We start from the raw sequence: 27128 nt of genomic DNA, 5'->3' as shown, positions 1-27128 counted from the left end.
AGCTTCTCACCAACGGCCGCGCGAGGAAGAGCTCACGTGATACAGACGGCCAGCGCGAGAATGCGGGAACGCGATTCAATATGTGCCAGCGCGTCGATCTCGCCTCAGATCCCTTTAAGATCCCCGTCCCCTCCCAGGGCTCAATCCACCCTTCTCTTTACCTGATTCCTACCTTTCGGGACTTGCTTCGTTGCTCACACGCACGTCCATCCATCAAAGAGGAACGGATTACGTATATTCCACCTTTCACCCGCCATGTCTGTTGTTTCCCTTCTCGATGTCAAGGTTCTTAATAACCCCGCTCCTTTCCTCGCACCCTACGAGTTTGAGATCACTTTCGAGTGCCTCGAACAACTCCAGAAAGGTAAAAGGTTTGATATACTGGTGTTTTACCGAATCTATAACTGATGGGATCCAGATCTGGAATGGAAGCTTACCTATGTCGGCTCCGCAACTTCGTAAGTTCCACCCTTAGGTGATACGTGTTTCTGGACGTGTGTTAATCGTTTAGATCCGAGTATGATCAAGAGCTTGACTCCCTGCTGGTTGGCCCCATCCCGGTCGGGCTTAACAAGTTTATCTTCGAAGCCGACCCGCCTGATCTCCGACGGATTCCCACGTCTGAGATTCTCGGAGTCACTGTGATTCTCCTTACGTGCAGCTACGATGGCAGAGAGTTCGTCCGTGTGGGATACTATGTCAACAATGAGTACGACTCCGAAGAACTCAACGCAGAGCACCCTGCCAAGCCAATTATCGAACGGATCCGTCGTAATGTCCTCGCCGAGAAGCCTAGGGTGACGAGGTTCGCGATTAAATGGTTAGCATTTCAGATATACTATTTATGAGTCTGACTTTGGATGCTAACTTTCCTCTCTTTTAGGGATTCGGAGGATTCCGCCCCTGCTGAGTACCCCCCTGATCAACCAGAGGCCGACACTCTTGACGATGATGAAAGTTTATACGGTGCCGAAGAGGCTGATCTGGAGGTTACCCTCATGACGGAGCTTGGGCAAGTCGAAGGCCGTGATGGCGAGGACCATGAAATGGAAGGAGCTGAGGGCTCAGGCACGCGCGAAGATGAGGATTCAGATGTTGGAAGCGAGGATATCGAGGACGAAAGTGACAGCGAAGAGGAAGACCTCGAGGAAGAGGAGACTGGCGACGGTGACGAAGACATCGAAATGGGTGACGACTCTGAGCAGAAGGACGAGTCTGACAACAAGTCCGGCGGCCCTTCCCAGCAGCACCAGCAACACCAGCAGCCTGAGCTCATGGTCCACTAATTTTTTTTTTCCTTCGGTTTTGGTTGGTTTTTGGGATTTTATTAGAACGGTTCATGATTCACCCGACAACATGTTTTACGAGTCCAGGACGTCCCTTTTCCAGCATACCGCTTCATCTTTTCGACATATACGTTATCCGAAATCTCCCATAGAGTTAGTCATGATGCTTAGGAGAACACCCAGTTCTAGTTATTATCTAAATATGCAATTCAACATATTCCTACACCCTCCTTTTGTACGTAGTCCTGTCGTGACCCTATTGACCTCTGCTTGTTCTTAATAAGTAGTAGATAGTTTAACTAATACAAAGAATAATAGTTAAATAGACAGTTAAGCTCCTAATTAATACTATTATGGCTTTTACTCTCCGCTTTAGATAAGTGCTCCTACATCCACCTAAGCATTCTATAGACGCTTTTACAGTTTTATCCTAATTATAACTGCGTCAGTCCACATAGCGTATACTAGTATCGACCGCAAATATACGCTATTACCTCTTTTCGTACTCAAGCGGTATTTTTCGAATATCAAATAATCATAGGAAAAATAGAGTATATCCACTCTTCCCATGCCATCAAGCCCATCAATCTTTAATCCTCAATCCTCTGGTAGATTCTCAATTCACCAGCACGCCATATCTATCAGACTCTCACTGGCTACAAGGTAAGGACAAATCCCACTGCTCACAGCTCGATAAGCTAATTAATTACATGCAAAAGGAGGGGTTGAGCAGTGACTGGGAATATTATCTGTCGTCATCCTGCTCGGGGCAATTCGCTCCTCCCCCCCTCCCAGTGAATGTATCTATCTGTATTCCCGTATAATCCCAGACATACATAACCCCTTCACTTCCGCTCTTAGGCTTTGGTGAAATTAACTGTTCGACAAGAGACAGAGAAGAGGGTGGTATCCCAGTGAATTCAATTGGAAAAGGGGATCCCCTTCTAAGGAGTCGAACGATGATGACTGAGGAAAAGTGAAAGCTGTCGCGATGATAATAATGTCTTAGATCGAGTAATAGGTTATGTTGCTGTATAAAATGGTGTCTTCTCAGATTCTTCCTGTCCTTCTATACCATTCTCAAGTCCGTCAGTTTATACGGAGCACAGTACATACATTGTCTACTTGGATTAATTGATAGACTGCAATATCTTCAACAAGTGTCTGTCTTAGGTACTCTAGAGTGATAGAGTGGAAGGAGTCCGATCATGGTGGTAAGTCGCTAATGATACAATAACCAGGAAAACATACCATGCCAGTTCTGAGTCTAACTTACTACTTACGTAGGTATGAACAGTTCAAAGAAATACCTAATACCTAGACATAGACACAAAAAAAAGCAAGACCCCCAAAAGAAGCAACAACAACAAAAACAACACCTCCTCCCCAACCATGTTCACCTTCACCTGCAACCACCAAGCCCCGACCCCCACCTCCCCCATGCCGCGCGACGCCTAGACATGAACGTCACCCCCGAAGGCGGCCTCATCCCCTGCCTCTTCAGGAACTGCGACTACCGTAAGAACGTCCAGCTGAACCGGATGATTATCGAGAGATCGACCGGTGAGATCAACTACATCAACCGGCAGATCCGGGGCATCGAGATGGATCCCAGGCTCCGAGGGCCGCAGTTCAGGGGTCACATCCTGCAGGCGTGCGCTTCGCTGCGGGGGGCAAAAGCCCGGGCGGAGAATACGTATCGGGTTCGGACGGGGGACGTGTGGGACCGGTATAAGCGGAGATGGGGTGATCCGAGTCCGGCTTTGGCTGGTGATCTCATGAGGGGTTTCATACCAGGTGCTTGATTGGATGGCCCTGTGGTGTTCGTGTGACTACATGTACGTTGGTACCGATGCCGGTCCGCAAACATAGACATATGGGTCCTAGGTATATATCCAAACAGAATAGGTATACCAGAATAAGACTTTCAGACTATTCTTAAGTCACTTATCCTGCATCAATTCAACTAAAGAGCTCACAATCTTGGATCCACAGAACAAAAAAGGGCCAATGTTAAAGGACGAAGTACATCATCAACGGTGAATAATCATAGTGGTATCATTAAGCAATACAAAAAAACCCATAGGTCATGCCACGTTAGTTCTACACGTATTTGCAATAATCGGTACGGGACTCAGCGATCAGAAGCCGAATTTCGACCCCAGGGCTGTTGATTTCGTCAGAACCAATTCAAGCGTGCGCATGACACTATTCATGGATCAGGATAAGGAATAAAGACTTACCGCCAAGAACAGCCTTCCTCTTTTGAGTCTGGATGTATTTGTTGACATCGCTTGCCCAATTGCTGCTGTTTTCCTCAAGCCTGTCCATACTGTCTCCCATGATTCCAAGTCTCTCTGTTCTCTCGGTCAACTGCCGTTGCATATAAGCCCAGTAACCTTCGTCATTTCCTCGCTCAGGGGCTGTGTTTGGAGGCTGCCGCCCTTCACGCATAGCCTGGCGTCGTTCTTGCTCTTCAATTCGCATCTGTTCCAGCATCCGCTTCGAAGGTGGGCGATCGGGACCACCGACTGTATTCCGTGGTTAGATTTTACAAAACATTGAATGAAAGAAAAGTAAAAGAAAAAAGAAATAAGAGAGGTATCGGAGACTTACTAAGAATGTCCATATCAGCAGGAGAAATGTATTGAGTGCCAGAGAGCCACTGAAGGTTTGAGATGGTTGGCCGAGGAGGAATGAGTGCCTGATCGTTGAAGAGTCTGTCACCGGAAGGCTGCCTGGAGGAACTGTCAGCTTTGCGGTCAGTAAAAGATCGGTTGAGACCACATACAGTGTAATCCCAGAGCCCCAGACGTTGAATACGCCGATTTCAGACGGTCCAATCCAACCCAGAACATCGCCCGTAGGGGATATCAGGGCCTCTGAAAGCCGCCTGATGTCCAAAATATGGTTTATTTGCGCACACCCAATCTCCCTGAGACCCGGAATCGAATATGCTCGTGCGTTTCCATCGCCAAACAAACCAATGAGGCTATAACCCCGGCCTTCAGTTTTCACTACAGAGGCGGAGTCGCACATGAAATCATCCCACGTCTTGTGAGCCCCCTTCGACGCTGCGGGTTTGAAAATTCTACAACTCGATGGCGTCACGGCGATGACAACACCATTCAGTTTAAATCCGTTTCTGAGACTAGCCACAGCTGTTTGAGTAGCCAGGGCGGGATTGCCTGTGTCAGCATCTATAGGACAGATGCGTATGACTTTGTCGTCAAGATTGGTGGCACCAGCGAAAGAGACCGTGTAGGTTCCGTTGCCTGCGGGTAAGATCTTGAATGTCGCAAAATTTCCCTTGTTGGTACCAACGAAGCAACAGATACTCGAGTAATCTGGCAAGAAAATTACTATCACTCTCGGTAACCTAGTTGAGCTACTTACCGTCTCCTTCCAAGGTTAATACTCCAAACTCGATGCACACGGGCCACTCAGGAGAAGTATTGTCGGAACCGCGGCTCTTCCTGATGCTGCTTCGTTTCTGCGGCTTTAGGAAATCAGATAAATGAGCTGTGTAAATGATCGCAGGACCACGCAGATCGATGAACGCTAAGACGCCCCCTTCAAATCCAGCACAGACGAATCCAACATCGCTATGCTTCAGTGCGGTGACTGGTCCTTGCTGCATATTTAAGAGGGTTAATGGAAGCAATCCCTGCTTTAGTCCGGGATCAGTTCTTTGAGTGATGTTTGTCAATTTTCCAGGACCTTCATTTGGACGAGCCGGGATATCGCGGCCAAGATTCTGGTTGCGGCCAAATCTGAAAATCACGACCTCTCCACTCATCAAACCAACAGATAACTCTCCTGCTGGACCTGCCATAGACATTTGAGTTACTTCGGTATCTCCCACTCGACCCAGGGCGCGAGCTAGATCCGCCTGCAGAACATCCCCGTTTTCGATCTCGTCATCGTGGCCCGCATCCCAAACTCGCACTGTTCCATCTGCATGCGCCATTGACACAATATTACGAGCCTCAAAACGCTTCAATGGCTTCTTTGCCTCCGCACCTCCGATCAGAAACTTTGGACCTTGAACCCGCCTTTCTCTCATGTCCAGCCAGTTGTTGCGGTCAATAGAAGCCAAGAAGATCTTGCTAACAAAGGGGTGGACGAAAGACAAAGAAATGTGAAGCATGTTCGTTGCTGTAATCGGGTGTCCGCTGGGAAAGCTCATCGTGACCACTTCTCCAGAGGACAATAGGGCGAGAATAGCAATTGGATCATGAGCACCTGCGTAATATGGCGAAGCGCGAGGAATAAGGCAAAAATCAACAACATCCGCTCCTGGGGGAGTTGGCAAAGTCATCTGGCGTTTAGGGTTCTCGAAGTACTTCGACAGCATCTGCCACGAAGACGTCTGATAATTTGGAGTTGAACCGAGATCCCAAAAGGTCAGACCCTTGCTCGTTTCGTTCGTTGGCCGACCGCCAGCAATGAGAATTCCTGTCTCATCCGAATTCTCTTTAATACACCACGCGATCTGATGAATTGGCTCCTTTAGAGAGAACGTCCCAGGCGTCGACCCAAGACTTTCCGATCCCGAGCCCGGCTGGTTCACATTAGTGTCTTGGACCGTTCTTGCCATCAACACGCGTCCGTCCTTTGAATCCCAAAAGACAATGCTCGAGTCCTCATGGACAGTCAAGATAAATGAACCATTTGGATGCCACAGAGCTTTAGTCAATCTAGGTCTACGGACGTCGCGGGACAATGAAGGATCAGAGTCGCCGCCACTTGCACCTCGTGGAACTTCATATTCGAAGTAATTGACGGGGATGTTCTGTTTAAATGAGAATATCACAGCACCTTCAGGGTATCCAACCAAAAGCTTGCCAATGTCACGGGGTGCAAAAGCTAGGGCTACGACAGAGGATAACCGCGACCGTGGATTGCGCTCTTTCCAGAGATTAGGTATGCTGAACGGCGTCAAGGATTCACGGTCGAGATCGTATGCGATAATCTCTCCTGTTTCAATGCATATATGTAAGTCGAGTCCGACTAATCGAGCACATAGGAGCCAACACCTACCGCTTTGCAGTCCGATAAATGCATAGTCAAGACTCGGATCCGTCAGTAACGCTGTGACACCGCTCGGCGGAGCGTAGGTCGTCAACATGCGCTTTGTGTCGAGCGAGAACACGCATACGTCATTTTTCGAGTCGACACTGACGAGCTTGTCCGCGCAGAATTGTAGGAACTTCGCAGATGCCTTTCGGGGGAAGTTAAAAACGACGCACACCCGGCGCTGGCCGAAGACGTAGATCTGGCCGCTGCCAAACTGAGTGTCGCTAGTGCCTACAGCGAGGAGGGATTGAACGGGATCGTATGCGATGGCGCTGATGCGTGAGTTCACACCGTATCGCGCGAACTAGATAGATATCAGTGGTCAGCCTTAAGTTGCTGTACCTCGGGATCAGCAGGGGTGAAAAGAAGTACATACATCATCCAGGTCAAAGAAGTCCGGTGACAAGCCTTCGGACAAGTCATTCTGGATGCCAGCCTGCTTGCCTCTCAGAAAGTGAGCCATCTTTGGCGACAGAAGGGGATGAGCAGGCAAAGTGTGGAGAGATGAGGGCTGAGGGGACCTGAGGTCAACCAAATAACGAAGGGCAAGGTGGAGGAGAACTACCGCACGCGGGCCCGCAGCTCCCTTACGACATGTGGCTTGCCGATCCGCCCCGCGCTACGGAAAACGAACGGGCCACAGACAGGCCGCGATGATCGATCGTGCTCCAGCCTCTTGACGTCCCGCGCCCCGTGGATCCCGTTGGCAAAGGCTCGACTAGTCCCTGGATCTAGATCTTGTCCATGAATCGGGAGCATCTTACAGTACCCACGCAGCGAGATATCTGTCTCGAGAAGGAAGCAATCGACTCTGTATTTCTATACTTAGACAGGTGCCTGTTATACACCTAGGTAGGTATTCTTGAAGGTCGACTGAGGAGGGCTCCGTGTATACGTCTAATACAACTAAGTTCAGAAGGAGGGGATTACGTCCGTATATGGCAATAATCAGCATTCCGACAATCTCCTTCAAAGCCATATGATTCGCGCCATTTTTGTGTATCCTGCCATAGAATTTTTTTGGTCCCAACGTGCACCGTTTCCATTAAAATCTAGAGGCGTGATATCGTTATCGCAGGACAGCAAGTGTTCCCATGAAAAACTCGTACGAGTCATTCACATTCCATCGCAGCCATTTTCGCCAGCGTTGCTGTTAGCCTCCTCCGTACCTGAATCTCATCTGCCTCGTTCGTTTTTCGGTAATACTGCTCAGTAATCTTATATATGTAACGGTAACAAGCGTAGCTGAAAACGGTGAGTGATCCTGGAAACGAGGAGCCGTCTGGACAAACGGACAGAAGAAGTCTGGTCTTTTTTGATCTGCCATTAGTTGGGTTGGACCCAAAACCCTCAAGAACGGCGGGCGATGGGTTCTCAAAGATCTCTGCCATCAGGACATCGCCCCAAACTGCGCTGCCAAGGTCTATAACACCAGATAATTGTTTCGATTCTGGGTCGAGGATCACTTGGGACGGTTGTCCGAAATCGACGATAACGAGTTGTGGGAGAGTAATTTCTTCCAGAACCGAAGCCAGACGGGCGATTTCCTGCCGGATTTCCGTGTACGGAAGATGGATGAACATGTCCTCTGCGTCACGAAGTACGCCTTCAAAGAGGGTAATAAATGCGTGCCTCCATGAACGACTTCCGGTCCCGGATGCAACTTTCTCGAGTAGTCCAAAGGATACCGCCATTTGCTTGCCGATTATATTGGCCAAACGTCCCAATTGTCGATCGATCTCTCTCCGATTTTCGGCTGTGAGCATGGTCTCCATCTCGTGGAGAGTCAAGCCTCTAATGTACTGTCTCAATAGAAATGCTGAACCTAAAGAGGTGCCTTCAGGGTCATAATGAAAGAGCTGTGGGATGCAAGGGTTTGCGGATTGTTTAAAGAGAGTCAAAACTCTAGCCTCGGTTTCCAGGGAATGGCGTTCCCAGAAGAGCGGTCGACGGTCGTGGCGACGACTTTAATATCAGCTGAACTCCATTGGATAACTTCAGAAGACGAAGTGGGTGGATGTGATTCTCCAGCATCTCTACATCCTGAACGCTGACTGTTGGTGGAAAAGGCAACTGAATTATATTTTGGAGCCTACTGAGGCCTGAGGGCCCGTGGAGGGAAAATGTGAAATCAAAGGAAGGCATGATAGGGTTCTGCTGAGACTTGAAAAGCGAGCCGCATGGTAATATATCTGGAGGCAAATTCATTTTTGCAGACATAAGAAGATAAGCGCAGAAAGTAAGGGATAAAGGGAAAGGGTGTTGCGCATAAGCGGTTAAAGAAAGAGAGCTATTATTGGTAAGGTTATTATACCAAGGCGACGAGGTCATAGAGCGTACGAGAAACATGAGCAAGACTAGTAGACTGCTCCACCAGTACCCTGCAGGTAAGACCAACTAATTGGAAATTGGCATCGGTTTTTCTCGGGGCAGTAAACTCAAAAGGCACATTGGGAGCGAAGGGAGCTCGGATCATGGAGATTACGGACATTATGGGTAAGAGGTCAGCACTTCGGTAGGTAGCAAGGGGCCAGGGGCCATGAGATAGTCATTATTAGATCCAATCGACGCCATCAGAAACAAGAGAAAAATCTAAGAATGTCAGTGCAGACATAGGTCATAGCGCGCACGAAAGAATTTGAAAGGTAACGCAGTAGCGCCAGTATCAAGCAACTCTTCAGAACGCGTGAGGTGGCTCGAGATGTCTGTCGCAATGACTCGCCTAAGTCTCCCCTTCTAAGGAAGGTGGGATCTGGGCCGGTTACAGTTGCCGTAAAGGCTCGCCGCCCGCCAATCAGGAGCTCGCCTTGGCGAGGTCATCGTGGATCTTGCCAAAGATTGAAGACCGTTGAGGACGCAGTGAGAATATATATCCTTTGCAATCTGAAGCATCATAGCTATCTGTATTTTTTCCAATTGGAAGGTTCCTCCGTTTTTTCACCGACGGTTCTATGTTCCTATTTGGAAGCGTAAACTCGTTCCAAGTCTCTCGGGGCTTCTACAGACACGTCCTATTTCATAAAAGGGCTCCTGCCAAGTGTATCTGCAGTGCTGAGACCGTATTAGGGCTTCCATAGCATAAGTCGTTCGTCAGCTCGTGTAGTCGAGCGGGGAAGGTTACATAGAAGGTCGCCATTTCAAGCTGACGACATCGTTAAAATGGCATTTAAGCTTCTTTCATACTGGCAGGCCGGTCAGTCGGGCGCCACACGCATTAATTAGTGCCGTGTTTCATATTCTCAAATAGCGCCCCGGGTTTATGAGGGACAACGTCAAATGTAGCTGCGGCAGCACCTTCATATTTATTCCTGCGGCATTCGTCGGTTAAGGATCCTGTGGTTTGGGGGTTGGATTATAAAGTTCGGCGAGATTGAATCGCTTCAACTGGTCATAATCGCTCCCGACGACACTCATCCCGATAACATTCTGCAAGGCACATAGTTAGGAAATGAAATGCGGACGGCACCACCTCCAACTGGATTTCTTATTCTTCTGAAAGGAACTCACCTGGACAACATCAACCAAAATCATCAAGTCATAGTTCTTGAGATCGACGCTATGGCCAGGGCCAACCACATCCGCTACCGTTTTGATGATATCATCTCTGTTGAATTTTGCGTTGCTTCTAACTGAGGGACGAATGGCATACTGTAGGTTATCTAATTAGCCCTGCTACCAGAAAGCGCGAACATTATTTCCATCAATCCGTCATAGCATAGCGCAACCCCATAGCCATCAACTGCTGCGTATGAGGCGGGCTGTGATGGCGGCCAAGTTGGACTTACTTTCTTTGGTGGCCCGCCGGCGTGAAAGTGAGGCTTAAGAATCTCCTTTGCAAAGCTCTCTAGGTCGACACTGAGCGTCTTTCGAATCGAAGTAACAGGGGTCATTCGCTTAACCCAGCGACCCTTCTTCTTTTCAGGGTTCGCTTTGGCTTCGGCGCACAAGCTGTGAACTAGCTGAACGGGGTCTATGGATTTATCCATCCGTATGAAGGTCACTGCAGAAAGTTAATATTGGAATTTGGTCTTAGCAGCCAAAAGAAGAGAATGCTTTGACCTACAACATGGAACGTCTAACTTGATGGCCTGAATGAGTGGACGAGCAGCTGACTTGGGCTTCAGGCCTTCTACTTCCTTCTTGATCTGCGCTTCGATATCCTCCTCCTCATCGTCTGATTCTTCAACTTTCCCCACATCATCGTGAGATGTTTCCACGCTCTATTAACCAAAATGTATTAGCGAAAACAATGTACGGAAGATAAAACTAGCGTGCAAAGAAGACGGGGACACTCTATACTACTGACCTGAGAGAACAGATCGAGCACTTCAGCTGTGCACTTGCCTTCTCTACCCATGTCGCAAGATACAAAGACACCGGAGTCACCGCTCTCGATCATGAATCGGCCACTCTTTGCCGCCTGCTGTTTCCGCCATTGGTCCCCTCCCTAACAGTAAGTCAGTTACTTGCTGTAATAGATAAAGTAGATAAAAAGTGCCAGAGCATAAAAAAAATTCCCCAGACTGTCCATAGTGCACGCGCTACAGCATGTTTAGAGGGTTTGTGTGTCTCATTACTGACCTTCCGTCGCTTCGATGACCGACCGGATGTGTGATCAGCCATTGCTCTTTTTCCCTTCTCAGCCATGCGAACAAGCACCGGTGTCCGAAGGATGTGCTGTTCGTAAAGTGAGTGCTCCTGTGCTCTAGTCGTAGACGTTTGGATTCTCTGGTGTGCTGATGTGTGATCTGGGATCCCGAATCCTTTCGCAATGCCTAATTGGCGGGGTTAGCCCGGCCGTTTCTCTTAGTGGGCGGGCTGTACATTTACCGAAGCATTCATGCTAGCAGCCCAGCAAGACCAAACCCACGGCAGTTCACTGCCGAAAGCATACATACTACAGAGTATAAGTCCAAGCTAGAGCAACAATAATGACAACGGCCGCCTCGAATGTCGACGCACCAACGAATCTTGGTGTTGCTTCACGTGACAAGCTGTTAGCAGGGACGACGGGCTGCGGAAACGTCACAAGCACAGGTCGACAAGCTGGGATTTGGTATGATGAATGACATCATATCCAAATCATGGCATATCCAGGAACCATGCTCAAGACCATTATGGTCATCTGCAGGTCGACCCGGGAGAGATTGCCCATCTGCTTCACGACATGCTGCAATCGTGTTCATTTATCGATAACTGCCGCTTCAGTTGATTTCCACGGTAGTAGAAGTCGTCAGATATCAAACACCAACAATGGCCAGCGATATTGCTATTAGGGAGCTCAAATCTCCCATCGATGTTGCAGAGTATCTCTTCAGACGACTGCGTGAAATTGGAATCCGTGCAGTCCATGGTGTCCCTGGTAAGTTGTCTTTTCCCTTTAATAAGCGTTGAATTCCTTGATAAGGTGCTAATAACGTCGTTTAGGTGACTATAACCTAGCAGCCTTGGATTACCTCCCAAAGTGCGGCCTGGATTGGATTGGGAATTGCAATGAGCTCAACGCCGGTACGCAAATCGTGCCTTTCCACTGATAATTGGATGCTCTGTATGGTCAAGATTAGAGCTGATCGCTGATTGCTCTACCCAGGCTATGCCGCTGATGGCTACGCTCGGGTTACAGGCATTAGTGCCCTTATTACCACATTTGGTGTGGGCGAGCTCTCAGCCCTCAACGCTATTGCCGGCGCTTATTCGGAGTACGTTCCAATTATCCACATTGTTGGTCAACCCAGTACTAGGTCACAGCAGAATGGGATGTTACTGCATCATACACTTGGAAATGGAGACTTCAATGTCTTTGTAAACATGAGTGCCGGCATCTCATGCCTGGTTGCAAGACTTAATGATCCCCAAGAAGCCGCAACCCTGATTGACGCTGCTATTCGGGAGTGCTGGATTCGAAGCAGACCTGTTTACATCACGCTTCCAATTGACATCGTAAAGATGAAAGTTGAAGGGGAGCGACTAAAGAAGCCGATTGATCTCTCTCTCCCACCAAATGAGCCAGAGAAAGAAGACTATGTTGTCGATGTGGTCTTGAAGTATCTGCATGCTGCCAAGCATCCTATCATCTTGGTTGATGCCTGCGCTATTCGACATCGTGTGCTTGAGGAGGTCCACGATCTGGTAGAAGCCTCAGGCTTGCCAACTTTTGTGGCACCAATGGGTAAAGGGGCAGTGGATGAGACACATAAAAACTATGGCGGTGTTTACGCCGGCGATGGATCAAATGAGGGTGTGCGCGAGCGGGTTGAGTCGTCGGACCTCATTCTCAGTATCGGTGCCATCAAATCGGATTTCAATACTGCTGGTTTCACCTATCGAATCGGACAACTGAATACCATCGATTTCCATAGTACCCATGTCCGGGTGAAATACTCAGAGTACCCAGACGTCAACATGAAGGGAGTTTTACGGAAAATCATACAGAGAATGGGGCAGCTGAGTGTTACGTCCGTTCCAAAGATATCAAACGCGCTCCCGCGTCATGAGGAGGGTTCTTCTGACCAGAGAATAACCCATGCGTGGTTGTGGCCTACTGTCGGACAATGGCTACAAGAAAATGATATTATTATTACTGAAACAGGAACGGCAAACTTTGGAATATGGGATACCAGATTCCCCAAAGGTGTCACTGCTCTGAGTCAAGTCCTGTGGGGAAGTATTGGCTACTCAGTTGGAGCTTGTCAAGGCGCTGCACTGGCCGCACAGGAACGCGACGGCCGTCGGACGGTTCTGTTTGTTGGCGACGGCAGCTTCCAGTTCACTGTACAGGAGATAAGCACGATTCTACGAAAGGGGCTGAACCCAATCATGTAAGACTCACAGTGCTCCGCGGTTGACCGGGACAGCCTACTAACGGAGTATAGATTTGTTATATGCAACAACGGATACACCATCGAGCGTTATATCCATGGATGGGAAGAAAGTTACAATGACATTCAACCATGGAAGTTCAAGGACATCCCCTTGGCATTTGGAGCAAAGGAGACCGATTACAAGGGATATCAAATCAGAACGAGACAGGAGTTGACCAATCTCTTTGCGGACAAGGTGTTTTCGTCTGCTCCATGTCTTCAGGTAAGCAGTAGAATTGGACAAGGGACTGATATCAAGCTTTCTACTAACTTGATTAGTTGGTTGAACTCTATATGCCCCAAGAAGATGCACCTTCAGCGCTGAAGTTGACGGCAGAAGCTGCTGCGAGGACCTCCAAGGGATAGCAGGGGGCGGGTGTTGGACGAAAACCGGAGGTTCTAATTATCACTTTGATAGATCAATGACTACATACTATGATGGATGTACCTAGGAAGTACCTAATTTAGAAGGTATCCGTGGATCCGAGATCTGCCTACCTATTACGGAGATCTTCCTCGTGCTGGCAGAGTCAGCCCGGGGGTGTCTGGCCGCCTTGGCGTGTGTGCTGGCGGGCGCTAGTTCGTAGGGAAAGCCACGTGATTGATAAGCCGCTTGGAAGCAACGAAGCTCTTGAAGCCTCCTTAGGAGACTAATGTATCACGGCCAGCTTTGATTCTGTGCAGAAAGAAATCGTTTCTTCCATAAATATCGTACGAGGTACCTTATTTCCCACGAAAAGAGTGTCCGATTCCTGTTATAGTGGACTAGGGCGGTTTTGTGGTGAGTTGTTATCTCTTCTCCGCTCTTCGCTGCGGATTGCAGCTGTCGTTGAAAGTTCGTCCACGCGTTCATGCAGAGTTCTCCATCATACTGTGGAGAAACATGTTCGCTAACTCCTATTGCAAGTATAGGCTATTGCCATTCGAGACCTTTCTCCCCCGAAACTAGAATAGTTCTTTGCTTCGTGATCACTCTCACCGGCCGCTTAAACCTATCAGCATATCTACCGTTTCTTGTTACCGATACGAACCGTCCACATCAATCATTCCAGCGTTTTATACCCTCACGCCACGCTTTAATTAGGCCGGACTCGACATTGGAGCGATGAATAACATGGTGGTCTAGGGTGTCCCGCTATCACGCGTAGGGCTTGATGCCCGACTATAGCTGTGGAAACTACCTCTATAACTACTCAATCATCGTGAGCTGTGAAAGCGCAGGGTGTCTTCTTCGACAGCCTGAACTCTTCCAGCGGTTGAGTGCGTCGACTTGGTTTGGGCAGTGCGATTGACAATGAAGTGAACTCCGTTATCCGTGCGCGGAGCTTAGACATTAGCTGTTGTAAAGCTCTGGAAACAAGGCAGACATTTATTGTGAAACAAAACACCGGCAAGCCGATCTCTTTTCTGAGCCAACAAGTCTACCAGGATCCTTCGGCATTCCACGATTCTGCTGACATTTGATAACATTGAAAGACCAATACCATGGATGGGCAGCGACAACAGTACATACCCGCTCCTCCTCCACCCTCGATATCACAGCCACCTCAGTCGCACATCATATCACTACCACCGCCTCCTCCCCGACATCCACCGGCGCAATCCCACGGCGTAGTACCCCCGCCGCCTCCGGGACCACCTCCGGGAGCCGGTTACGGGGTGCCCTCAGGATGGCAGCAGAACTGGGGAAGACAGGGGCTGCCGCAGGGCTTTCCGCCTCCACCTCCTCCGCCTCCTCCCATTATCCCATCAAACCAGCCGCAGAACCAGCATTTAGCATATGGCCGACAACCCGCACCTCTATCGATACCCCCTCCACCTCCTCACAGTGAAAACCAGCCTCTTACTTCTGCGACGTACATCCCAGCAGGAGAATCTTTCGGACCAGGCGTTGGAATTCCTCCACTATTTGATTCACATTCGCGCTCCGGCTATGATGGATATGGTCAATCGACAGGGGCCGATAGACACCAGTCATATGAAACTGTCAGCTCGGACGGCTCTTATATGAGAGATGGAAGCATCCCTCCTACACCATCGAATCGAAATGGCCCCTCACCCCTTGTATTGCATGACAATGTACACGAATTAGTGTCGCCCGGGATTCCCACAGCAACCATACAGAATCCTCAGCCCCAGAGCAGTGGTCAAGGACCCGAGCTGTCAAAGACGCCAAGTCATCGTCACAACAGTAGCAATGCGTCACTTGGAGGTATGTCACCAAGCGAAGCTGCTATTCAATGGCCTCTCGAGCGCGTGCTGCTGTGGCTTGCCGAAAACGGTTTCTCCAGCGACTGGCAAGAGACATTTAAGACCCTGGAGATCCAGGGAGCTGATTTCATCGAACTTGGTCATGGTGGGGCAAATGGAAGAGGAAATCTAGGGAAGATGCACAAGGTTGTTTATCCCCAGTTGGCAAAGGAGTGTGCAAAGAGTGGAACAGGATGGGACCAGGGTCGTGAACGCGAGGAAGGGAAGCGCATGCGCAAGCTGATCCGCCAAATTCATGATGATGGGAGTACCGATGCTGGTATAGTCGTCCAAAAGCGACGAGGGTCCCATCCAGCTGTGCTGAGTGCTTCGTCTGAGGGCGGGCTGGAACATTCTCCCAATCTTGGATGGGAATCCCTTTCAGCTGCTCCGCGGAATAATATGGAGAACAGTCCTAGCCAGAATTATACTCTCAAAACATCACATTCTGGTTTTAACCAAAGACAGAGCATGCAACTCCGTTCTGTTACGCTACCTATTCCAACAACAACAAGTCACGATTCGACGGTTGCCGAGTTAAGCGGGTCTGCTAGATCAGATTATTCTCGAAATATACTGTCGGGGCTAGAACATCGAAGGCAGAGCCCTTCAATATCTAGCGAAGGTGGTCCTTTCGCAGCGCCTTCCCTTCAACCATACGAAGACAGCCCACAGAGTGGCAGCCCGGCAACACAACCTGCATCCCTTTCTCATCCAGGATTGACATCATCGTCGACGGGGGACTTAAGTGTAAAGTCCGATCACTCCAGAGGAAACAGCACAGACTCTGCTATGGGTTCTGGTAGAGGCCATCTCACCACAAGTCGAAGCGGGACAGGTGGTGTTCCAGGGGAGGCACCTAGTCGGTTTTATGAAGCCCGAAGACAAGGGCAGGAAATTGCACGCCCATCGGGGCAGGATTCATATACGCGACAGCTGAGTGGGGAGCATTCTTCCTATCCCAAAGAGCATAGCAAAAGTTTCCTGAATATCTTTAAGAAGAAGTCTAAAAACACGGATTCTACCCACGCATCTCCCGAGGAACAGAATCTGGAGTCGCCCACGAGTCCGGTGAATACACGAAACGGCTGCCACCTGCCGTTCGCAAAGCCAGGATACAATACTAGTGAGGTGTCTCTAGGAGAGCGCCCATCCTCCGCGTCTATGTCGGATCATGAGAAGATGTCGATATGGAGAAGGTCCATTAACAGTACCAAGGGAAAGAAGTTTGCCTTCGCAACTCTGGACGGATGGAATTACCGCTTGATAGATATCACCGATGTTGATTCCGCAGACGCCTTACGTGCCGCAATCTGTCAAAACCTGGGGGTTATTGACTGGGCCAGTGCTCAAATCTTTTTAACTGAACCTGGTCAGATTGACCATGAAGAGCCGCTAAATGATAACATGTTGGTTCATAGCCGACGAACAAAATCAGATTCCATTGGTACATTGAAATTCTACGTGCGTGGCACATACGCACATCCTGGGACGAATATTTCACCACACTGTGCTGGCCTTGGTGTATCAATTTCAGAGAAATCTACCGCGTCCCCAATCACTGGGCAGCACCATCTGTTAAGGAAACCTCTGGACGATGATAGTGGAATCTCACCACATTCTCAACCCAGACCCGCCTCACCGTCGCCTGGATCTCGGCAGCCAATCTTGAAGGCCGCAACTACCGATTCCGCGCACGAGCTGTCCCCAGCTTTGCCTGGTGCTTCTGTGGATGCGCTCTGGGAAGCCAAACAAGGTCTCAGCCCAGAGAAGGCCGACCTACTTGCCCGTCATGAGGCTCATAAACGTGAGGTTGAACGGAAGCAGAAGCAGTATAATATATCGAAGCAGCCGCCACCATCGCAGAGAAAGGACAACTATAGCGATCTTGGTTACAGACGCGAAGGAGTCATTGATTTCGACGAGCGTCGCAGTTCTCCGTACAGCGATGATAAAAAGCCCGATAACAACCTTGTCCCTCACCGTAAACCTCCGTCGGCACCGGCGGGGTCGACTACACTTACCAAAGTCAATTCTCTGAGGCGTGCTCGTCCACAGCACACAACTCAAACAGACTTGAAACAACGGCCTGAAGTCTCTGTAACGGAGGAGATGGCAGAACGTGACAACCGAAAGCCCGTGACTCCTACATCGGCATTAGGCCATGGTCTCGGCGCAGCCATCGCAAGCGTGGGCAGGATGACTTCTGCTATTGGAACGCCATCACCCTCGGTACGGATCTCTCTCCCTAAGCCCTCTGTGTTCTGTGAACTTGATGCTGATTTTGGACGGCAGCACGCCATACAGTCTAGTGACTTTAGTCTAAATGGAGCTAGTCGAACAAGTCCAGGTGAGTTTTCCCGTGGCCCGGAGCTCATGTTGAAAGAGCTAGTGGATTCCCCAAATCTACTGTAGAACAGGGTAGTCAAATGTTGAGAATTATTATGCTGACCTGTTTCCAGTGACGAGTCCTGCAGCCGAGAAACCATCACAGCCGGTGACGGAGTCCCGCAAGTCCTATGGTCCCGAGTTTGATTTCCAGGAAACCAGAGTTTCCTTTCAACAGTCCCCTCGGCCACAAGAGGACTCGGATGATGATTCCGATGACGGTCTCTTTGCTATACCAATTGCGCCCAACAAAAACCAATCAAAGGGCAAGCAGGCTACCCCAGGGTCTCCTGAAACGCCGAAGAAGTCTGAGAGGCCATCCCTCACTCTTGACACGGAACCAAGGTTACGAAAAGGGCTATCAGTGCGCTTCAAGTCCCCGAATACTTCAGGGGACACGTCCACAGGGCCGTCAACACACAGTTCTACCAGTGATGCTGAACAGGTTCCCGAGTCGAGGAACACAAGCAATATTTCCTCTGATGATGAGAGGTCATCACGGAGAGATTCGTTTGCTCGAGATGATATCTGGGCCAGTAGACCTCCTGTCGAAGGTGTCATCGACCATTTGGATGAATTCTTCCCTGACATTGATCTGGATGAGCCTTACCTGGAAGGAAACGGGATCTCACCTCCCTCCTCTCCTACCGCCGTTCCAAATCGGGATGCTGTTGAGCATAATGCGAACCTGAAAGACAAACAGGCAGACCCTGCTTGGGCTGCGCAGCTTAACAACGAAAACGGTGATACTTTGGGCTCGGACGGATCTGCACTGAAGGCGAAAGAGACGAACGGCATCACTCGACGCAACGCCACTCGTGCTGGTGGACTTGGTCGGATGAAGTCCATCAGAGAGGTCGCTAAGGGGGCACATCAGGTCAACAGAAATCGTAGTGTGGCTCATTCTACCAATGCAAATGCGGCCCCGCTCCTCAGGCGCAAGAGCACCAAAATGTTCGGAGCAAAGATTATGCAGATCAGTCCGAGACCCGGCAGTCGATTAAGTGAGCTAGATCCTATCCCTCAAAACGCTGTTCCCCAGGATAGTATCCCGCAGAGGCAGCCTACTTTCCGTATCATTCGCGGTCAGCTTATTGGAAAGGGAACATATGGCCGGGTATACCTTGGAATCAATGCAGATACTGGTGAACTTCTGGCTGTTAAGCAAGTGGAGGTAAACCCGAAAATTGCTGGGCAGGACAAGGATCGGATCAAAGAGATGGTAGCCGCTATGGATCAGGAAATCGATACCATGCAACATCTCGAGCATCCAAATATTGTGCAGTATCTGGGGTGTGAGCGAGGTGAATTTTCCATCTCAATCTACCTCGAATATATCTCTGGTGGCTCTGTCGGTAGCTGTCTTCGGAAGCATGGCAAATTCGAAGAGAGGGTTGTGAAATCACTTACACGCCAGACACTGAGTGGATTGGCATATCTCCATGATCAGGGAATCTTACATCGTGATCTGAAAGCAGATAACATTCTCCTGGATCTTGATGGGACCTGCAAGATTTCCGATTTTGGTATCTCGAAAAAGAGTGATAACATCTACGGCAACGACTCCAGCAACTCGATGCAGGGGTCAGTGTTTTGGATGGCACCTGAAGTCATCCAGTCGCAAGGACAGGGCTACAGCGCGAAGGTCGACATCTGGTCTCTCGGCTGTGTGGTCTTGGAAATGTTCGCTGGGCGTCGACCATGGAGCAAGGAAGAGGCCATCGGGGCAATCTTCAAACTCGGTAGTCTCAACCAAGCTCCCCCTATTCCTGAGGATGTATCCATGAATATCAGTCCAGCAGCACTTGCTTTTATGTATGACTGCTTCACAGTGTGAGTACAGCCGAGCCTTGAACGCCTGTGGTCGAATTCTAACAGCAATGACAGGGATACCTTCGACCGTCCAACAGCCGAGACCCTTCTTTCGCGGCATCCATTCTGCGAACCCGATCCAGACTACGATTTCCTTAAAACTGAGTTGTATGCTAAGATCCGACATGTTCTTTGAACTGAACAGGATTTTTTTCTTCTTCCTCACTTTATGCATTGGTGACCTGCTATTTCCTTTGTCTGTGTACTTCTCTTGTATAATGTCCCAAAACCGTTTTGTTCTTAGTAATTTCCTACCCTATTATAAATATTCTATGAATATGTAGTACAAAGCAAGCGTGATGACTTTTTTTTCCTCGCTATCAACCATGTCACTTTTCTCTTTTCGATCCATTTCCATGGACTGTCTTGTCTCTCCCCCATAAGCGTTTCTTTTTTTTCCTTTTTTCTCGGCTCTTTGTCGAAGCTAGCTTTACCGTTCGGAGAACCAAAGCGTGATCTCAATTAATCACTAAGCGTTGAATCCAAACGTCTTTTCTTTTTGCTAAAATCAGAACTACTGGCCCTTCATCCTTGCGAGCTCGATTGACTTTAGCGTAGACTATGGAGTGACTTCTATATATATATGTTACACTGAGAGCAGATGGAAACAAGTAGGTGTCTATTTTTCAGGCATGTATCTTCACCGCATTAGCGGACGGACCCCTGCGTACTTCAGTTGTTTTAGTGACAGAGCTCTGTGTGGGCTAAGTGTCCGGATAATGATACTTCAAGGAATTCTGATAACATTTAATTTACTTCAATGCGGTTAATGATAAATTATCATCATGAATTTCGTCTCATCGTGCCGTCGGCATGGAGCGTCTATATGCTATTATTATAAAGAGTCCTTTTTGTACAGCACAGCACAGCACAGGAGATGATTTTACACGCTGCCACCGCTTCTGCTCATATCCTCCTCCTCCTCATCATCTTCCTCATGATCAGAAGAATGAGAAGACCTTATCGTCCCCGCGATCCCGACCCTGAAGACCTCCTCACTCCACTCCGTGAATGTATCCACATCCCACACGGCGTCCTCGCGCCCTTTCCCCTTTTTGCTGACGGGGTTTCCCCTGCTCTTCTCGACGGAACGGAATTTCTCGAAGAACTCCTCGTAGATCTGGATCACGCGGTCTTGCACCGCGCCGACTAAGGTCTCCTTGGTGCGGGTGTCGTCGAGGTAGTCGTCGAGGATCTGTCGCAGGAGGGGGACCTCCTTTTCGATGGCGCGGCAGGTCGGGCTGATGACGCCGCCGCGCTCCATATTTCGCTTCTTCTCGACGGCGAACTTGGTCGGGAGGGACGATGTCATCTTGGTCGCGAAGGTATTGGTGAAGTCGTTGATCACGGTTCGGAGCCGGCCGTCCAGCTCGACTTTGGCGTCGAGCATGTTCTCGACGACGCGGGGGAGGAGGCCGTGGCCGACGAGGCGCATGAGGTTTGCCGGGTTGAAGAGGCCGCCGCGTTCGCGGAGTTCCCAGAAGGTGTTGGTCACGCCGGAGAAGTCGAATGAGACGTCCGGCGTGACGAACTCGATGTCGAAAGCGACGATTTGTTGCTTCAGGATGAAGAGATGTTTTATTAGGAAGAGTTGGCCGTCTGCTGGTGAGGATTTGCTGGAAATTAGGGAGCTTGCTTGGTGGAGGGATAGATTCGTCTGGTGGACGATCTGATGGGCAAGGTCATCAAATACAGTGGACTGTTGGATATTTTTAGCAAGGAAAAAAAGTCAATCTTTTGGATGATATTGGGATTGCGTACATTGACAAGCCGGTATATTCGGCTGAGCAGCCATACGGCTTTTTGCAGCGTAGGATACCATCCCTCTGCCGCAGCCTGTGCGTCGAAGTCCCACCTTACGTCTGCCTCTCGTTCCGTCTGTGAATCATAGTCCTCGTCGACAACAGTTGGAGTCTTCGGTAGCGGAGTCGTAGGAGTAGTCGATGTGACTTTCCGACCTGAAAGCTGGATCTGCGTACCGCGACGATTGCGCGCTGGATAGTCGATGTCCTCAGGACGGGGCTTGTACCTCTCAATTTCATCCCGGAGGATCGCCTGCGCACGGAATACGAGGCGCGTCTGAGCGTCTTCCAGAGCCGGCTGGATTAAGACGGAAAAGTCGAGTTGATTCGGATCAACATTCTCGGTTTCATCCTCCGGGTCTAGCAAATACCGCGTCTGTAGCAAGGTGCAGAGCTGACAGAGCTTAATAAGCTTCGTTTCGTGGATAATCCTAGGTCGAAGGTGATCATAGAGCGGTTCGCAGATGGCTTCTAAGAAATCATATAGACCTGCCTGGCCGTGAAACCATTCACCCCATAGCTCAAACTCATCCAAGCAGATGCCGCGAATATAGCTGATACTAGCACGAGCAAAGGCCACCAGGTCCTTTGAAGTACTAGGGGCCTGCGCAATGTCGCTAAGTTTCTTTCGCACCAACGGTATGATTAACTTCCCGCGGGTCGCTGAGAAATTTGTGTGGAGTTCGTTCATAAGACTCTGATACTCAGCCTCCGCGCCTTGCTCGGGTTCTAAGGGAGGAACAGCTCGCTTCTGAATCTCCAGGCCAATTTGCTTCAATTCAGCGGCACCGACACGGAACTTGGCATATAACAGAGCAGACATGGTAGTGTCATTAAGTTGTCGATCGGCGATTCTTTTTGAGACGTCGGAAGATATCTCTCGCAACGTGGACACGAAATGGCCGCGGATGAGCGTTAGGGCACGCGTTAGTAGCAGTCTGTACCGAGAGCGGTATATTTCCGCCTCCTTTTGATCGGACTGCGATGTATTATTAGCCGTCGAAGTTCATCTTCAGATACATGCGAAGTACTCACATGAGCATCCATATAATCTAGACACTCATCAAGGCGTCTGAGCATGTCCGAGAACTCCTTCTCGCGCACACTGCTTCCCGCGCCAGGGGCATTGAGCCTCCTAGTGGCGGGGTCTAAGAAATCATAGTATTGGAGGTTATCGCGGATATTCTCAGCCAGTTCTGAATTGCGCTTCTGCGCGGAGAGGAGGCCCTCGCATTGTTTCTGAAAGGTATAGGTCTTCGACTCAACGGCTTGGAACGACTCAGAGAGGCTGGATAGGAGGTTGAGCGTAGAGGAAGTATCAGATAGAAGCGTATCCAGGTGGGATTTGGACACTTGAAGCTGATCGAGACATGACCTGTTGTTTATCAAATGTTAGCTTGGTTCAATTGACACGCCAAAGCCATCATGTCTGCAAAGCATTGCGCATACTGGTATTCCTCATAGCTGGCCTCCAGCAGGTCATCCTCGACCTCACTATACCATCGAGCAAACTCAAGCTCGTTGCTGATATCACTCACGGGCTTCCGAACCTTTTGCGGCAAGTCGACCACGTCGGCGTCCCTGATTTTCGGCCGCAGCGACAGACCAGATGGATCGGTCGGGCGGCGTGCTCGCTGTCTGTCGGATTGCTGATGCATGGTGAAGGTAAGTACTCAATGGGAGTCACCGACAAGACCTGGGACTTATCCCTCCGTGAAAATCAAAGGAAAACAGTCACGCTGCACCCAGGCCGTGTATTAGGAATTAATCGATTATCATGGGGCCAGTTTGACTGCTCTGTATCGAGATGCGGTATTCTGCCGCCCAGACCCGCCCGCGCTAGCGGCATAGAGCTCTTTTCGCGCGGGGAGCAGCTTTCCCTTTCTGCGCTGTCTTTCCTGTTCCCCACCATATGTTTTTGAGTGATGGATTGTGAATGCTAAAGAGATTGATCCAGCCATGTTTGTGAATAGGGCGAGAGAGCAGGCGACAAAGATTGTTGCCTTTGCACCCCGCATTACTCCCCGGTCTGCCAGATTACAATGGCGAAGGTACTACTCCAGCGATAACGTCCAGCGAGCTCCGGAAAAGCCCTCCACTTTTCCATGGTTCAAGATTACTGTCGGCGTGTTGGGTATAACTTCTGTGGCTTCTGTGGCCTATCTGATTGGAAGGAACAAGGAAGAGGATGTTCCAACCCGGAAGGAGCCTGTGGATATCACTTTTGAGAATTCGAGGACGAACGGTGTTCTATCGAAGGAGGAAATCCGTGAGAGATTGAGTTCTCAGCATGTGCAGATAAAGAAAAGCTTGGAAAACCCTGGTGTGTATGCTTGGGGCTCGAACAAGGGTCGTGTCGTGGACCCGGAATCGAAGGAAGCTATCATCAAGGCCCCCCAGAGGATATCCTACTTCAACGGCCACCTCCTAAGAGACCTCAAGCTGGATGAGAACTCGGGAGCTGCAATTACGGAAAAAGGTGACCTGGTTCAGTGGGGTAAAGGATTCTCCGAGACTGACTTCAAGCCCTCGAAGACCCTGACTGGCAAGGATCTCGTCTCACTTTGCATGTCTCGGGACCGGATCATTGCGCTATCTTCCAACGGCACTGTGTATTCATTGCCCATATCCAAGAATGATCAAAAGTCCGGCCGCAAGCTGCAGGAGAGCTCCTGGTTGCCTTTCTGGGCTGGTGGCAGCGCGCGACTGAGCTACCGTCTACTTCAACCGCGCTTGGGACTGGGTGAGAAGGTTACCGCTATCAGTGGTGGACAGGAGCACGTTCTTTTGTTGACCAGCTCTGGTCGAGTCTTCTCCGCCGCTTCAGCGACTGAACACTACCCCTCTAAGGGTCAGCTGGGCATCCCTGGGCTGACCTGGGCGACACGACCGGAAGGACCAGTGGACGCTTGCCATGAGATCACCGAACTGCGCGGCTCCAAGATCGTCCAGATCGCTAGCGGCGACTACCACTCTTTGGCACTCGACAGGGAGGGCCGTGTGTTTGTATTTGGTGACAACGGCTTTGGTCAGCTAGGAGTTGAGTTCGATCCTGCGGCACCATTCAACGACAAGCCCACTGCCTTGCCCCTCCAGAAGCTCTATGGCAAGAAATGGCTTCCAAAGGCAACGAGCGTTGCGGCAGGTGGTCTGACTAGCTTCTTCACCGTGGACGCCCAACGAGTCCTCGGACCCGAAGAGGAGCAATCGGAAGTGCGGGACCTGGGTCGTATCACGGCTGACACCTGGGCTTTTGGAAAAGGAATCTACGGTACCCTTGGAAACGGACGATGGACGCACCTTCAGGACGCCCCTACGAAGGTGAAGGCTCTGAGCGGTCTGTTCGAATACGATGAAAAGACAAAAAAGATCTCACCGATCCGTCTCCACCGCATGTCCGTCGGTGCAACCCATGCTTCGGCGGTTTTGAAGAACACCACCCACCTCACCGTACCCCAGAATGCGTCGGAGAGTGAGACGTACTACGGCTCGGATGCTCTTCTGTGGGGAGGAAACGAGTTCTGGCAGATTGGCACTGGCAGGAGAAACAACGTCCCAGTTCCGACACACATCAGACCCCCTGCGGACATTGAGAACCCGGATACCGACAAGGAGCAGCGGTTCCAGGTCGTTCCGCACTACAAGGGCAAGGTGGGCAAGCGGACGGTCACCATGGAACAACGCATCGAGTGTGGAAAACATGTGTCTGCCGTGTACTCTGGGGTGTAAAACATTTTGCCATATCTTTTTATCTGATGCGTTACGATCACTTACCTTTCAAATCGACTGTATGACGTACCGAATTTTACAAGTGTATATTAATTTATGGAAAATCTCCATGGAGTTCAAAAAATTTACTATTGGATCGAAGGTCATAGTAACTGTTCTTGTAATGTTCAAAAATCAAGTCATTCTCAACTCTGGGCGTAGAGGAGACGGCTACTGTATTAGGACTTAGACATGACCTGTACATTAGACTAGCTTTTATTTCTCTCGAGCAACCTAAAGTCGACAACTTCATTCATCTGAAGTGATATCATTTGAGGTTTCTGCTCGTAGGCTTGAAGACATAGCCGTCTCTTACTAAGCATCCCCACCCGCCCTTCGGGGGTTGGTCTGCTTCACCCATACGATAATTTTCATCCAAACGATAAAATTGACACTATTCAACTTCCTACACACCACCATCAAGATGAATTCTAATTCTGATATTGAGATACGTATTTCTGAAGCCTGCAAAATTGCTAAATGTGAAAAAAAACCAAATTTGAGCGCGTTGTCGCGTCAATTCAATGTTCCTTATCAACGCCTTTGAGCGCGCTTCAATGGCCGTGCAGACCTTTCCTCACGTCCTATATCAACAAAAGCCCTTGATGACATACAAGAAAAAGCTCTAGTTTGTTGGATTCAGCAGCTAGATTCTTTACACACTCCACCTACTCCTACAATGATTGAGCGCGCTGCAAACCAAATTCTTCAGCGGAATGTGGGGAATGAGACACCGCGTACGGTTGGAAATGCCTGGGTCTATCGCTTCATTAAACGCCTGCCAGATGAATTTAAATTAGTCAAACAGAAGCCAAAGGAAAGAGGTCGCTTAAATGCAGAAGATCTTGGTCAAATTCAACATTGGTATGATGTTTTGGAGGATTTTATCTCGCAGATTCCGCCACAGAATATCTACAATTTTGACGAAACTGGCTTCCAATTAGGCCAAGGAAAAGCTCAGAAAGTGGTGACAACCAGGCCTAATCAGACATTGAGAGGCAATCCATCCAAAGAGATAGGAGAATTGGTTTCTGTGATAGAATGTATTGCTGCAGATGGTTTTGTTCTACCGCCTTATTTCATCTTTAAAGGCGTCATCCATATGGAGCGATGGTATGAATCAGATATCCCAGGCAAATACCGTGTAGCAGTGTCACCTAAGGGCTATTCTACTGATCTAATTGGTCTTGATTGGATTTATCATTTTGATTGCTATACCAGAGACCGTCTTACACAGAAGAATGAGCCCCAATTACTACTTTTTGATGGACATGGATCTCATCTGACATATGAATTCCTTCAGTTTTGCGGTCAGAACTACATTATTCCATACTGCTTTCTGCCTTATACAACACATCTTATTCAACCGCTTGATGGCCAGCCATTTCAGGTATATAAACACTACTATTGAGACCGGAACAACTATCTGGCTGGCCTAGGTGTGGAAACCAACGATAAAGCAGCCTTTTTAAAGGAGATTCCTACTGTACGCGAGAAAACCTTCAAACTGCGTACAATTTGAGATGCCTTTAAAAAACGAGGCCTTTATCCATTCAACCCTGAAGAAGTTATGGGGCCTTTACACAAGGCTAAGAGTCCTACACCAGAGATTGAGTTCTTTACCACACCGCCGCCATCTAGTTCCTTATCACCTCCATCTACTATACAAGGGCTTCGTTGTTCCATTAGAAAGGCACGGGATTTCATTAATGATAGTCCGGAGCTCAATACAAGCTTTGTACGGCGCCTTGATCGTGTGTTCAAAAGCTCTCTGGAAACAGCTGAATATGCCGGCCAATTACGAAGCAATTTACAGCTCTATT

At 49.4% G+C, this 27128-nt stretch overlaps 9 protein-coding genes across 9 annotated transcripts; 5 read left to right on the top strand and 4 right to left on the bottom strand.

Annotated features, from left to right (window-relative positions):
- Positions 1 to 255: 255 nt before the first annotated feature.
- Positions 256 to 1286, top strand: VTN00DRAFT_1788 (uncharacterized protein; the record flags this gene model as incomplete). Its single annotated transcript, XM_069427933.1, has 4 exons — positions 256 to 364; positions 419 to 458; positions 512 to 820; positions 884 to 1286. The coding sequence occupies 4 exons, from the start codon at positions 256 to 258 to the stop codon at positions 1284 to 1286; spliced, it is 861 nt and encodes a 286-aa protein (XP_069292490.1).
- A 1460-nt stretch (positions 1287 to 2746) lies between these two features.
- VTN00DRAFT_1787 (uncharacterized protein) lies at positions 2747 to 3091 on the top strand (the record flags this gene model as incomplete). The annotated part of the gene is made up of 1 exon (XM_069427932.1): positions 2747 to 3091. The coding sequence occupies one exon, from the start codon at positions 2747 to 2749 to the stop codon at positions 3089 to 3091; it is 345 nt and encodes a 114-aa protein (XP_069292489.1).
- Positions 3092 to 3427: 336 nt separating this feature from the next.
- VTN00DRAFT_1786 (uncharacterized protein) lies at positions 3428 to 6828 on the bottom strand (the record flags this gene model as incomplete). The annotated part of the gene is made up of 7 exons (XM_069427931.1): positions 3428 to 3453; positions 3530 to 3817; positions 3903 to 4024; positions 4078 to 4633; positions 4683 to 6266; positions 6330 to 6669; positions 6742 to 6828. 7 exons carry the CDS (start codon positions 6826 to 6828, stop codon positions 3428 to 3430), a joined length of 3003 nt encoding a protein of 1000 aa, XP_069292488.1.
- Positions 6829 to 7477: 649 nt separating this feature from the next.
- On the bottom strand, positions 7478 to 8140 carry VTN00DRAFT_1785 (uncharacterized protein; the record flags this gene model as incomplete). Its single annotated transcript, XM_069427930.1, has 1 exon — positions 7478 to 8140. The coding sequence occupies one exon, from the start codon at positions 8138 to 8140 to the stop codon at positions 7478 to 7480; it is 663 nt and encodes a 220-aa protein (XP_069292487.1).
- A 1549-nt stretch (positions 8141 to 9689) lies between these two features.
- On the bottom strand, positions 9690 to 10988 carry VTN00DRAFT_1784 (uncharacterized protein; the record flags this gene model as incomplete). Its single annotated transcript, XM_069427929.1, has 6 exons — positions 9690 to 9791; positions 9873 to 10013; positions 10151 to 10365; positions 10429 to 10585; positions 10672 to 10812; positions 10947 to 10988. The coding sequence occupies 6 exons, from the start codon at positions 10986 to 10988 to the stop codon at positions 9690 to 9692; spliced, it is 798 nt and encodes a 265-aa protein (XP_069292486.1).
- A 630-nt stretch (positions 10989 to 11618) lies between these two features.
- On the top strand, positions 11619 to 13591 carry VTN00DRAFT_1783 (uncharacterized protein; the record flags this gene model as incomplete). Its single annotated transcript, XM_069427928.1, has 5 exons — positions 11619 to 11727; positions 11793 to 11873; positions 11956 to 13183; positions 13238 to 13448; positions 13505 to 13591. 5 exons carry the CDS (start codon positions 11619 to 11621, stop codon positions 13589 to 13591), a joined length of 1716 nt encoding a protein of 571 aa, XP_069292485.1.
- A 1119-nt stretch (positions 13592 to 14710) lies between these two features.
- Positions 14711 to 19871, top strand: VTN00DRAFT_1782 (uncharacterized protein; the record flags this gene model as incomplete). Its single annotated transcript, XM_069427927.1, has 4 exons — positions 14711 to 17707; positions 17771 to 17825; positions 17938 to 19696; positions 19751 to 19871. The coding sequence occupies 4 exons, from the start codon at positions 14711 to 14713 to the stop codon at positions 19869 to 19871; spliced, it is 4932 nt and encodes a 1643-aa protein (XP_069292484.1).
- A 747-nt stretch (positions 19872 to 20618) lies between these two features.
- On the bottom strand, positions 20619 to 23195 carry VTN00DRAFT_1781 (uncharacterized protein; the record flags this gene model as incomplete). Its single annotated transcript, XM_069427926.1, has 4 exons — positions 20619 to 21434; positions 21497 to 22516; positions 22573 to 22912; positions 22987 to 23195. 4 exons carry the CDS (start codon positions 23193 to 23195, stop codon positions 20619 to 20621), a joined length of 2385 nt encoding a protein of 794 aa, XP_069292483.1.
- A 301-nt stretch (positions 23196 to 23496) lies between these two features.
- VTN00DRAFT_1780 (uncharacterized protein) lies at positions 23497 to 25266 on the top strand (the record flags this gene model as incomplete). The annotated part of the gene is made up of 1 exon (XM_069427925.1): positions 23497 to 25266. The coding sequence occupies one exon, from the start codon at positions 23497 to 23499 to the stop codon at positions 25264 to 25266; it is 1770 nt and encodes a 589-aa protein (XP_069292482.1).
- Between the last annotated feature and the right edge of the window lie 1862 nt (positions 25267 to 27128).

Source organism: Thermoascus crustaceus (assembly GCF_041956765.1).
Source record: "Thermoascus crustaceus strain CBS 181.67 unplaced genomic scaffold VTN00scaffold_1, whole genome shotgun sequence".
NCBI lineage: Eukaryota > Fungi > Ascomycota > Eurotiomycetes > Eurotiales > Thermoascaceae > Thermoascus > Thermoascus crustaceus.
The sequence above is the reverse complement of the archived record's forward strand: the minus strand, read 5'-3'. Positions and strand labels throughout refer to the sequence as shown.